Source organism: Condylura cristata, unplaced genomic scaffold, assembly GCF_000260355.1.
Source record: "Condylura cristata isolate star-nosed mole 26May11 unplaced genomic scaffold, ConCri1.0 scaffold00023, whole genome shotgun sequence".
Taxonomy (NCBI): Eukaryota; Metazoa; Chordata; class Mammalia; order Eulipotyphla; family Talpidae; genus Condylura; species Condylura cristata.
The window spans coordinates 23,177,304-23,191,309 of NW_004567124.1; the positions used below are offsets into that span (position 1 = coordinate 23,177,304).

Here is a 14,006-nt window from a genome sequence, read left to right on the forward strand (position 1 = left end):
ACATGGCGCGGCAGACCTCTCCTGACCCGCCCGCTGCTCCCCTCAGCAGTGTACTTCGTCGTTCTGCCTGTTCTGCTCCCCACTCTTGTGTCTGGTGAATCCTCTCACCGCCCCTGCACTTCTGGCCTGTACCACAGCTCTGTATGCATAAATAAATAAATCTTAAAAAAAAAAAAACCTATTTTTTGACTTCAAAACTTGTGATTTTTCTTAAAAAAAAAACAAAACACCTGCAGAGAACAGACAGAAGTCTTAACTCTATTTCCCTTGTTATGTGGTACAAAATATTTGAGATCCTTTTGAAAATTATTCTAGGCTTTTAATATTCCCAAGTATACTCCAATAATGGGGAAAAGGTTAAACTTTGCTAAGTAAGGGTTTCCCCACCAAACTCTCCCTCCAGCTAGTCCTAGGACCTCTAATAATAAAAAAGTAGCCTTTAGCAAATAGCTCTTTAAGCCTCCTATCTCTCCCTGAGTGCTTACCACAATCTGATTTCTGGACAGCTGACCCAAACTTGGTTGATTGTACTGATCTTCAGAAAGCCACTGAGTGTCTAAAGTCTTAATGAACAAAGTGAAGTATCAGATGCCCTGCCATACTTTACAGAATCAGAAGTTGGACAACACAGTTACGTTTGGTTGTACTGTGGTGAAACATATGAGGCATCTTCTTTTTGTCTTCAATTAGCCACGTTTGGGCTCAGTAGCTCTATTACATCTTCAAAAACTGAGCTCCAGTTCTTGATGGAGATAGAGGAAGGTCATTGAGGAGGTGGTTCAGCTCAAGAGCTAAGTGAAAAATCTGTCTTTTGATTCAGTCCTGCTTGTGGATAGAAGTCATCTTCTGGATGGAAGAGGGACTGAGATGACCTAGAGTCTTGAATTGGTGGATCTGCAGGAACAGAAACTAAATACAGTGGAGACCTCTTAACTGAGTTACACCACGAGATGGATTTCCTGCTAATGTGTCAATAAAAGCTAAGTATAAAGATTAATAAACATGTGCACTGGAACTGATCATGCACTTGTTTTTCCAGATATCAAATGCATCTGTACCATTCAATGAATAAGTTATGTTTCCCCAGTAACTAACTGTAAAACAATTTATGGAAAAACTACCACCTTGGGAGTGGAGGGGAGTGAAACCCATTCAAACAAAAATCTATATACAACGCCTTTGGGAGTGCCACATCCTCACTTTAAATTCAGTTATTTTTTCAAATGAGTTTTTTCTCCATATACACAAACAATAACCTGTCTACTGATATAGTGTCAGTGTTAATATACATCAAATTTTAACTTGAGGTGGATCTTTTAATTTTTTTATCACCTAGAGAAATGGAATTCAAATACACTCAAGACACTAAATTGGGACTTGAATAGTCTATCTCCTCATAAAGGCTAAGACTTGTATTAACCAAGCTGAGTTCTTCTTATCATCCAAAAGACGTATATATCATGAAGTCAGGCAATCTTTAAATGTGAATAGTGGCCACCTCAAATTTCCCTCAAACTTCTATTTGGGGTGGGGACGAAAAAAAAAAATGCACAAAAACTAAGAAAGCCCACAACCAGGTTGCAATGGATCTAATTTAAAATTTCTCTATTAACAAAAATTTTGATGAAATTCGATTACTGTCTTCCACTTAGAATTTGACTATGTAAATTTACTGTATATACTCTCATAATTATTAGACCAGGGATTAGCAAACAACAACCTATATGCCAAATCCAGAATGTCATTTATTTTTGTATATGAGATCACAGCCACGTGAGCTAATTTTTACTGTGACCATTTTTACTTTATAATAGCACAAAAAGTAATTGCAACAGAAAACTGCAAGACCTAAAATAATACTATCTATAAAAAAAATTTTTGCCAAACCCTTGATCAGATGATTATTAAAACATATGTAAGACTATTTGTCTTTTAGAGAAATAACAAGCAGAAGTTAGATATAGATCAATCATAATAAACTTACCATAAAAAGCAAAAAGGTGCCCCAAAGAATGTCCATGAGGACACTAATATAGATGAAAAATTTGATCCAATTCAACATAACCACTTAATTTTTGAAAGTATATGGGTAAATTATACTGATCTCAAATAGTGCAGAGTACTATTTGACATATGTCATGGAACTTTTCACTTCAAAATTATTTTTATGCCATGAACTTCACCTCAAAAAATTATTTTTCAAGAGTATATACAGTATTTTACAGATTTCTACCTTTAACTGGCCACATTATATTGTAGTGGTTAAATATGTAAGTTACATCTTACCTAATAATGTGGTTTTCTCCAAAATCTCTTAGATCATCTCAGACCCTTGTGTATATTTCTTCTTTGCCAGTAGATGGAGACAACACCACTGAAAGTTTAAAAGACATCATTCCCTGTTTAAAGGGAGCTTGCTGGTCTGAAAACTGGGGGAACCCTAACCCAAGATTTCTTCAGTAATTTTTTTTTTAAGCTATTTTTTAAAAATCAGAATCAGACATCAAGCTTAAAGAACTGGCTATGCCAAAACCAGAAATCCAAGGGAATGCACCCAATACTATGGACATCCTCACAAATTTAGTAAAGGGGAACTAAACTGAATTATGTTGTAGTAACTAAATCACAGTATTAAAATGCAATCATCTCTATAACTTGTAAGTAAGAATTGTGTAACTTGTGGCTCACTGTTCCTAATTTAGACTAAGTGGTTTATCTTTAGAAAATATAAATCAGGCTATGTAAGAAAAAGGAGTTATTTGAATTCCAGAGGTAGATTCAATACATATTTGCAGTTTTTTAAGTCTTAGTCATATGCGGTTAGATGCCTTTTATTCAAAGACAACTATCCAGATCCACATGAAAATAAAAACTTTACAAATAAAGAGAATTAAAGCAGAAATAGTGGCAGTAGTAAGAAAAAATTCAATTTTTTAACTGCTCATGAAGGGGAAGAATCAAACTCATCTACTTTCTAAGCTGCTTTTTCAAATTGTGACAGACCAAAACCATATAAAAGAAATACATTTCAAATCAGTAAGTTTAAGAATTACATTTTTCAAGTAACAACTTTCCTTTACAAATTCAAAGCCTGTATGTGAGTCATCATTTTAAGTGTAATTTTGAACAAAAAAAAAAAAATCAAGGATATTTTAAGCTTACAAAAGAGAACTAAGCTACTGCTATCAATCTATAATACTAGTCCCCAAAGAGCACTAAAATAAGGACAATCTAGTCATGAGAAGATGTCTTAGTAAGAAAGGTTTATATACCTGAAACTATGTATCTAGTAAAAAGGAATACAAAATTCTTTAAAACCCCCATTTTTATTTTCTGATGAGGGAGAAGTGCTTATAACTAAATTTTTAAGTAAAGCAACAACTGAACGAGTGCCTTGAAGTTTTGAGATTAAAATAAAGTAGTATCTACCAAACTGCAATATACAAACCATATTACTAAAAAGGAAGTAAATATGACCAACAAGGAATGACTTTTCTTTATATTAACTGGACTTGGGGGTAAAAAATACCATCATGTACCAAAACTAAAATCAGCTTACATAAAAGTGAACACAATATTCAGGTCTTACCATGCCTACAAAAGTTAAGTTAAACTAGAACTGACATGATTGTGACACAAAATCCTCTTGTGGCTTATTACTGAACTTCTATTTAAATCTGAAATTTTCTGATTTCTGAGATAGTAACTATCACCTGCCAACAAAACTATACTCACATCTAACTGCCTACTAAGAGTCCACAAACAACCATAAACACCTATTCATCATTCACATGGTCAATGTTCTTATAAATCCTTGAGTTGACTTTCTCATGACAAGACATTTTTGACGCTTACCCAATCATTCAACAACTAGTCTGGTGTGTATAAAGATAATACTAATTAAATAATCACCATCACAGAAAGGCACTTTGCAATCTTCAAAGTGTATTTACAGATATTAATTACCTTAATTAATAGAATGATCTCAAAGTAAAAACTGAGTCCTACACATATAATTCCAAATGAAATGTAAATGATGGTACTGGCATGGTGACTTGTACATCAACACAGATGGGGAAGAAATGTTTAGCCCTAAATTTTTAAGCAAAGCAACAACTGAAATTGTGCCTTGGAGTTTTGAGATTAAAATAAAGTAGTATATGGACTCTCCCTATTGGCGCAACTGGTTAAAGCTCTGCACTATGAAGCTCTCAGAAGCCACTGAAGCACAAGTTCACTCCCCAGCCAGGGAGCTGATCCACGTGGTATATGGCAGACCTCTCCTGATGTGCCCAATGCTCCCCTCAGCAATGTGTTTCAGTACATCTGCCTGTTCTGTTCCCCCCTCTGTCTCTGGTGAATCCTCTCATCCACCACACCTCTGGCCTGTACCCCAGTTCTGTAAGCATTAAAAAAAAAAAAAAAAAAGTAGTATCTACCAAACTGCAATCGACAGACCATATTACTAACAAAGAAGTAAGTATGACCAACAAGGAATGAGTTTTCTTTATATTAACTGAACTTGGGGGAAAAAAATACCAGGTGTTAACCTGGAAGTTCTTGGGGGAATCTATGATGTCAGTGCTTCTGCCTCCACCTGCTGGCAAACAGATCATGAAACTAACAGAGTTCACTAGGTTAAAAAAAAACAAATTAATGACTTTTTGGGCAATTATTTAGCATAAAGCTACTTTGTATTAGTAAGTCATTTAAATACTGATGAACTTCATTAGGAAAAAACACAATTAAACTTCACTCAAAAAAAATTACGAGATTCTTAGTTCAAAATGTTATCTAATAGGCCAAAAATTAAGTAAAAAAAAAAAGTTAAATTACCTGATAAATGACATCTTGAAAAAGGACTGGAAAAGTAAGTGCTGCATCTTCTAGTTCATTTAGACTACAGTGTACTAGTGTTTCATCCTTAAAATAAAGAGCACATTTTGAATGAATCAAGATATTAAAAGAAATTTCAAATAACTGAATGATCACAAAAACCACAATATGAAGGCATACATTCATAAAGGGAATTTCATGTATAGTTTTATGTGTGTAGAGTCTGGGACAGAATTTTCTAAGTTCTCAGGTGTGGTCCCTGGACCAGCAATAAGTATTAGCAACACTTGGAAACTAGTTAGAATGCAAATTCTCCAGCTCCGCTACTCATCATTTAGAAACTCAGCAGAAGGTAGAGTGGACCTCAGCAAACTATGCACACTCATGTTTGAGAACAGAGTACTATGGCTGCCAATTTTCTGTTAATTAAACCAAAAACATTTTTTTCAATTTTCAACTAGCAAATGGAAGTTTAGAATTATTTTTAAAATGCATACATTCTACTTATAGTTACTTAAACTTTTTATGAAGAATTTTACTTTAGATGATGGATATTTTAGTATCTGAATAAGTTTCATAAACATTATTTGAAGCAGTCAATGAAGAACTGTCATCTTGGATGACCAAAACCTATTTTCTCATAAAGAGGATAAGGTGAGAATCATTTTAAAGGAATGTACAAATGTGTTGCTCAGATTCTGAAAGCTTAAAAAAATAAAAAAATCAGGATTTTCATTTATACAAAATTTTAAAATAAAGTTATCACACCCACCCCAAATTTTTCAATGTGATTAAGATGATTTAAAATAATCACAAATATTCATACCTTGTGATACCATATCTTATTAGCTGGAGTTTTTCTTTTAACTTAAATTCTGGGGAGACAATGAGCAAAAAATACTCTAGATATGCCTTACTTTCTTTTAGTAGCATACAAGACTATAAATGTCAGGGTATTCTCCCAGAATTTTTTTAAATGCTATTCTTCCTACATTTGAATCATAACCAGTTTTACTTTATCATGTACAGCCTAGCTAAATATTGATCATTCCTTTTTATTTACGTTGATAATTTAATGTTAACCTATTCTTATCTTCCTTTGCTATTTTTCCCCCATGGGATTAAAAATTACATGGCCAAACTTGCTATCATGAACACATTAACTCCTAACATAAAATTCTAGGAAAATTCTCTTTCAGTTTCTTCATTAACTTGCATATCAGATTTGAATTATTCATAACCAGTTACAAAAATGCGCTTTCTTTTTCTACTTACCCTTTAATAAATATCTAGGACTTCTGGATATCTCCTTTATGTCATTGGCTAGATAAAGGGCTTATAAGGTGATAAACTATCAAAACACTATTCATGCTAGTTAATACTTAAAAATATGCTTTTCCTCAAGATAAACTATTTGAAAACTAAAACATTTCTAATTACAGGGAACCAGTAGCAAAGGCTAAATCATAAAATCTTTTTTATAGTATAAAAGGTACATATGTTTTGCTCATATAGAGACGTTATGAGCATATGGTAAATACAGGGACTTGCTGAATTAAATTTGGTTATTAACAAAAGATAGCAGATACTTAGTTTTCAAAGCACCTCCGGTACCCTAAAATATAATTTTCAAATCACATCACAAGTGTGTTAAAGGTTTTAGTAGTCAGTATTAAGAGTCTAGTAGTATAACATTTTGGTATAAAATAATTTACAAAAAATAAAAATAGAAAAAACAAGCATATTCTTGCATAAAATTAACCTACTGAGACCCACATTATATTTTATTTTATTTGATCCTTCAGGGAAATATCCTGTCCCTCCAAAAAACAGTGAAATCTAGTAATAAAAAACAATGCAATTCATCTTAAAGAAATAACTAAAAAATAAATCACAAAGGTGCCAAGAGTATGAGGCAAAGAATTTATATACAAAAAATAAAAACAAATTTATTTTCAAGGCTATTGTATCATTCTCATTATGCTATACTTAAGTAAAAATGTTTCAGGTGTGCCATGGTGGTATAAAGGGTTAAGTTTCAGCACTATTAAGCAATCACCAGTGTCTGCACCATGAGTTCAATCCCTGGCAGGGAGCAGACCCACATGACGCAGCAGACCTCACCTTTTCATCCTCTGCTCCCCTCAGCAGTGTATTTCAGTCAGTCAGCCTGTTCTGCTACCTACTCTGTCTCTGGTGAATCCTCTCACCCCCCCACCTCTGACCAGTTCTTGAAGGAATAAATAAAAATGCATATTAAAAAAAAGTTCCAGGATATCTAAGGCACATTTATAGAAAAGATTTAAGACTATTCATTCACTTATATTTTTTAATGTATTTTGAGCTAGTGTATTTTTTTTTAAGAATTTAATTCTTTTATTTTTCATTACCACTATAGATAATAAACTTACCAGGTCTAAAACTAAAGAGAATTCTGGTGTGCTTCTTGTTTTCAATGGAAGAGCAGGTTTCCTGTTTAGTTGTTCTTCTGTCAGTGGTGGTACATGTTTGATGAAATAATAGCTATAAATCAAATATTAAGAAAATTTCAACATTTCTACTCTTTATGAATATAAACAGTATTACTAAATTCAGCCCAACTTTAAATATTTATTGAAATTACACCTATTTAACCCATTTGACTTGTAAAAACATGTAAACAAAACTGAAAATATACAAATCAACACATTAAAAGTCACATCCACAGGTCAAATGTTCCACACATGTACTTTGTTTATACCAACTCAGCTACCTCTCTATACATGTACTCTCATTCTGCTTCAAAAGGTAAAGAAAAAAGAAAACTCACGGGTCAAACACTTCCCAGTCCTCTTCATAGGTGGCCTCTGTGTGCGCTGATGAATAACCATTATCTGGAGTTACTGGGGCTACTTAGTAAAGTGAAAAACAAAAAGTTATTTTTATTCACAGTTTCCATGAAGTATACATTTTTCCTGCTTTTATTATTAGATCTTCCTAAAGACCTCTGTATCTTAAGTAAAACACACAACATAATTTGTAACAGTATTTACAAGCAATTCTTTAAATTGAGGTGACTTTAGTTTACAAACATTGTGTAGAGTTCAGGTATACAGCTTCTCACCTGAACATATATATCATACTATGCCCATCAGCAAATGTCCAGTCACCATCAATCACCAACCAATTAGCCCTCTTTTATCCATTCTATCCATTCTCTCCCAACACCCCCTTTGGTAACCACTAGTCAGTCTAAGGGTTTGTTATGTAAAAGCAAATCTATTAAGACACACCTCTAACTCCACACGCAAAGGAAAAAAATTACCTCTACAAACAAAAATGAAATGCTAGATTACGCCAGAAGAATTAGAAGTAGAAAGAGGAAATTTACTACTTATTACTAGAAAAATATGATACAAAAATTCAATTTCTAAGTAATTTAGAGATGACTTAAATTACATGGGAGGGGCCTCCCTGGTGGCACAGAGGTTAAGTTTCAGCACTATGGAGCTATTGCCAGCCACTGCAACATAAATTCAATCCCCTGCCAGGAAGATAGCCCACGTGGTGCAGCAGACCTCTCCTATCTCACCTACTGGTCCCCCTCAGTGGTTTATTTCAGTAGATCTACCTGTTCTTCTCCCCACCCTCATCTTTCCCCAAACCTCTGGCCTATTCTTCAGTTGCATAAAGAAATCTTAAATATATATATATATATAAAGTACATGGGAGGAAGCACAGTTGTATATCATGCAAATACTTTGCCATTTTATACAACGGACTTATTAGCAAGCAAGGACTTAAGTAGGTTGGTGGGTAGCAGTATTCAGGATCCAATCCCTCCATCCCATAAAGCTATCAAGAGACTACTGTAATTCACAAACACCTTATACGTACATGCAGTGTATGTGTGCTGACAACAGACAGTTTTAAACTTGAGATCTAAGAACAGAATTTAAGGCTTCCATAAAAATATTCCTTTAAAATTTATAAAAAACTGGCCCTCCCTGGTGGTGCTGCGGGTTAGGACACAGTACTGCAAGTGAGCCTCAGCCGCTTAAGCCTCAGCCGCTTCAGTGCGAGTTCAATCCCTGGCCCCAGAGGTGACCCACATGGTGTGGCAGACCTCTCCTGACCAGCCCGCTGTTCCCCTCAGCAGTGTACTTCATCAATCTGCCTGTTCTCCTCCCCACTCTTGTCTCTGGTGAATCTTCTCACCGATCCTACACCTCTGGCCTGTACCTCAGTACTGTATGCATAAATAAATAAATCTTTTAAAAAATTATAAAAAACTATTACACATATATATTTCACAGGAATCCCCAGGCTGTCTATGATTTTTTTTTTAAATGATTTATTTATTTGTTCATACAGAACTGGGGTACAGGCCAGAGGCTCAGGGGCAGTGAGAGGCTTCACCAGAGAGAGTGGAGAACAGAACAGACAGATCGACGAAGTACACTGCTGAGGGGAGCAGCGGGCGGGCCAGGAGAGGTCTGCCACGCCATGTGGTCACCTCCAGGGCAGGCAGGAATCGAACTCATGCAGAAGTGGCTCTAGCTTCTCAGTACTGTGCTTTAACCAACTGCGCCACCAGGGAGGGCCAGCTGTCTATGATTTTAAGAAGAAATGCTGCCTTATATAGAAATCACTGCTAATAAAACTTAATTTTTTTTTAAAGATTTACTTATTCATGCAGAACTGGGGTACAGGCCAGAGGTGCAGGGGTGATGAAAGGATTCACCAGAGACAGAATGGGGAGCAGAACAGACAGATGTACTGAAATACATTGCTGAGGGGTGCCAACGGGTGGGTCAGGAGAGGTCTGCCATGCCATGTGGGTCACCTCCTGGGGCCAGAGATCAAACTGCACTGAAGTGGTTGTGGCTTGCTTACAGTGCTGTGCCTACACCCACTGCACCCCAGGGAGGGCTTGTAGAACTTTATTTCTCTAATTTACAAGAAATTTCAAAATAATCAGGCAATTAATTCTAAATATTCCATAACACACAGTCCACTTCATTGGAGTTCACAGTTATCAACTGATTTTCAGAAATTATATTGGGGATTTTCTAAGATAATAATTAATTACCACTTAAAGGAATGGACAAAAAGAAATTACAAGGTAAGAAGGTAATGTCTCAGGATGCTGCAAGACTGAAATGTGTGCCCCTCCCCATGTGTTGAAACCTCATTTCCATACCACTGTATATGGAGGTGGGGCCTTCAGAAAAAACATGAGGTTCATGAGGGTGGAGTTCTCATTAATCGAGTTAGTGGAACCAGGAAGCTCATAGTTTCTGCCATTGGAGAACACAGTACGAAGACAGCTGTGTCTGAAGAGAAAGCAGGTCCTCACCACTGATCCACTAGAGCATTGATCTTGTATTTCTCAGGCTCACAACCAGAAATTTTTCTTATTATCACTCAAAATCTTTGGTAGTTATAGTGCATAAAAGGACTAAGTGAAACTCAGTAAGACTAACTATAATCTTTTTGTGGAAATAGAATACTGGTGGATTAGATAGCCTTTCAGGACAAAAACTAATCTTTTTAGCTATTTTCATGTAATAATACCATCTGAGCCAGAGTTAATACAGTGTGAATAGTGACTGAGTTAACAACAGATGTGAAGAGAATTTTTGTTTATATGTTAACTTTAAGTCAGTTATAATGGTTCATTAACTAATGGAATAATAAAAAAATATATCTTCTAACCATTTGTTTCAAGTTCCTATTAACCTCAAAGAAAGTAGTATTTAAAGCTTCATGGAAAGCATTTTTTCCCCTAGCTAAGGAAACGGGGGTACAGGCCAGAGGCAGTGACAGGATTCACATTATATCATTATATCCTGTGTATTCTTAAGCATTTTTATGTTTCATCTCATTTATCCTTCAAAAACCCCGACTTAATCACCATTCTAAAATAAAGAAAACTGTCTTAGCTTAAATTGAACTGTCCAAAGACACACAGCTAAGTAAATGACACAGGTCATTTCTTGTTTTCTTTAGCTACATAGTTGAAGTTTTAAAAAGGTAACATTTCTATTCATATTTTAGGATCAATAAACTTTTTTACTCCTATCACTCCTTTCATGATACACCAGAGTAACTACCATATGCCATCTACATAAATTTCCTCATTTATTTGTATACAATCAATTAGATTAGACTTTTTAGGATCCAGAAGCACCTCTTATTTATAAATAGTGTCCATCACAAAAAAAAGGTATCCAATAAATGTTAGCAGAGGAGGCCTTCTTGGTGGTTCAACAGATTTAAAGCACAGCACTATGAAGCTATCCACAGTGTTAGTACATTGTAGATTATCAGCTGATACTGTTATCAGGTGGCTAACCAGGAGTTGTGACTTACTGCCACTGCCCATCTTCACAAGAGAATATTATAGCACATACTGCTAGCCTAGAAAAAGACAAAAATTCTAAGAACGGTTTCTAGTGAATGTGAGTTCAATCCCTGGCATGGCAGACCTCTCATGTCCTGCCCATTGCTCCCCTCAGCAGTGTATTTCAGTCAATCTGCCTGTTCTACTCCTCACTGTCTCTGGTGAATCCTCTCACCCCCCTGCACCTCTGGCCTGCATCCCAGTTCTTGTGTGCATAAACAAAATCTTTTTAAATCTTACACCCCCCAACCCCCGAAACCACCTTTATCTTCAGAGTTTTCAAAAACAAATACAAAGGTTTATGAAACACAAAAACCCAAATAGAAGTCAAGAGTCTTATACTTCATTATTAACTAGCCTGTAACATTGAGTAAAATAATCAGCATAAAATGATAATGAACAATAGGTTTATTTCCAAAGTCTTATACCAGTCAAGAATAGATCTTACAACATTAAAGATACTGTTTATTATTTAAATTTTATTAGACAAATTTACAGTAAACCTTTCCTCATATGTAGTTTTTCTCTTCAATTGCTATTTCTGGGTTGCACAGTAAATAAATTTTTTTATATATATACACATTTGAAGTTTTTTGCAGTTTCAATGATTTTTCAGCAAGTTCCTTTATACTTAAAAGAACATCATTCTGCTTCTTTATGCCAGACTTATTTCTTAACCAATACAAATGTTCCCTGACCTGTGATGGCTCAACTTAAAATTTTCTTGACTTCATGTTATGCAAAAGTGATTCACATTTATTTGAAACCATTCTTAGAATTCTTGTCTTTTCCTGGGCTAGCAATATGTGCTATAATACTCTCCTGTGAAGATGGGTGGTGGCAGTAAGGCACAGCTCCTCATCAGTCACCTGATGACAGTATCAACTGATATTCTACAGTGCACTAGCATTTTGAGCACAGACTAAAATATAATGCTCAGTAGGTTAATTGTGCCATGCATGCTGACTAAGGGTATTTTCATGTTAAGGTGGGTTTATCAGGATGAACCTTACTATAAGTCAAAGAATATCTGTGCATACCTACCTAGTAGGCTCTCTTATATATATACCACAAGGAATAAAAGACCAATTCTAAGATTTTCTGTCCCTGAGGGAAAAAAATGGTCATCTTAAGTTTTATTTCCTCTTTTAAGCATGAGGGAAAACAATTTATTCTTAAAAGTCTTATGTGTCTCACAGGTAATAAAAATTTGACCACAATACGTTTCAACATTTCCATGGCAACTGGCTCAAGGATCCAACAAGTACGTTGGGTCTTTGAAAGGATTCAGTTATGGTGCAAAGTGTGTGTACAGGGAGAATTCCAGGAACAGAAAATTCTTCTGGGAGAATGTTATCTATGTATGAAATAAATCTGAAGGTATGTGACTCCTCTATGTAGGGACTTCTGACCTAAAAGTCCCAGAATGGTGTAATTATAGAATACTGAGTGTAATTATAGTATATTCAGAAACATGAGCATATACAATATTGGTGTCAAATTTCTCCAAGCAGTAAGATTGTCAAAAATAAACTGCAAAATGACTAACAGATTGAGTTAAAAAAGTTCAGTTTCCAACAGGAAAAAGACATAAAGGGAATCCAAATAGGGAAAGAAGTAAAACTGTCCTTATTTGCAGATGACATGTTAATTTACATGGAAAACCCTAAAAACTCCACAAAGAAATTAATTAAAACTATCAACCAGTTTAAGAAGGTAGGAGGATATAAAATTAACATACAAAATTCAGAGGCCTTCCTATACAATCAGAAGAAGCAGAAATTTAAAAAAGCACCCCCTTTTCAATTAAAAAGAATCAAATACCTGGGAGTCAACCTAACAAAAGAGTTTGTAAAAGACCTTTATAATTAAAAAACAATGTTAAGAAATTCAAGAAGGCACCATGAATTGGAAAGACATTCCCTGCTCATGGATTGGGAGAATTAACATCATCAAAATGGCCATCCTGCCCAAAGCAATATACAGATTTAATGCCATCCCAATAAAAGTCTTAATGACATCCTTCAAAGAAATAAAAAAATATTGATGAGATTCACATGGAACAACAAAAGACCTAGAATAGCCAAAAATCTCATGACTAGGAAGAAAGAGAATGGAGACAATACAATCCCAAACTTTAAGCTATACTACAAAGCCATAATAATCAAAACTACATGGTACTGGAACAAGAACATACAGACCAGTGGATCCGAACAGAAATCCCAGATATAAACCCACAGGTTTATGGGCAGCTAATCTTTGACAAAGGAGAAAAGAAGATACAATGTAGCAAAGAAAGTCTGCTGAGCAAATGGTACTGGGAAAACTGGGAAGATACATGCAAAAAAATGAAACTAGACCACTACCTCACACCATACACAAAAATCAACTCAAAGTGGAGTAAAGACCTAGACATAACAACGGAAACCATAAAATACCTGGAAGCAAAGATGGGCCAAACACTACACAACATAAACTTCAGTGACATCTTTTAAGATACTGCACGCAATGCAATGATAGTGAAGACAAGGATAAATAAGTGGCACTACATCAAGTTAAAGAGCTTCTGTACAGCAAAGGAAACATTACAAAAAAAAAAAAAACAGACATCACACTGACTGGGAAAAAATTTTCTCACACAAAAATAGTGATAAAGGATTGATCACAAACAACTGATAAAACTCAACAAAAATAAACAACCCCATCAAAAAATGGGCAGAAGAGCTAAAAAGACACTTCTCCAAGGAGGAAATGCAGATGGCCAACAAGCATATGAAAAATGTTC

At 35.1% G+C, this 14,006-nt stretch overlaps 1 protein-coding gene across 1 annotated transcript in view; it reads right to left on the reverse strand.

Annotated features, from left to right (window-relative positions):
• The window catches only part of CTDSPL2 (CTD (carboxy-terminal domain, RNA polymerase II, polypeptide A) small phosphatase like 2), a 66,603-nt gene that overhangs the window by 12,179 nt on the left and 40,418 nt on the right, over window positions 1-14,006 (reverse strand). Inside the window, exons 5-7 of the mRNA XM_012728537.1 lie at window positions 7,646-7,724; window positions 7,248-7,359; window positions 4,837-4,923 (exon numbers count right to left, since the gene is read on the reverse strand). Coding sequence (XP_012583991.1) covers window positions 4,837-4,923; window positions 7,248-7,359; window positions 7,646-7,724 — 278 coding nt within the window. The remainder of the gene's footprint in view (window positions 1-4,836; window positions 4,924-7,247; window positions 7,360-7,645; window positions 7,725-14,006) is intronic.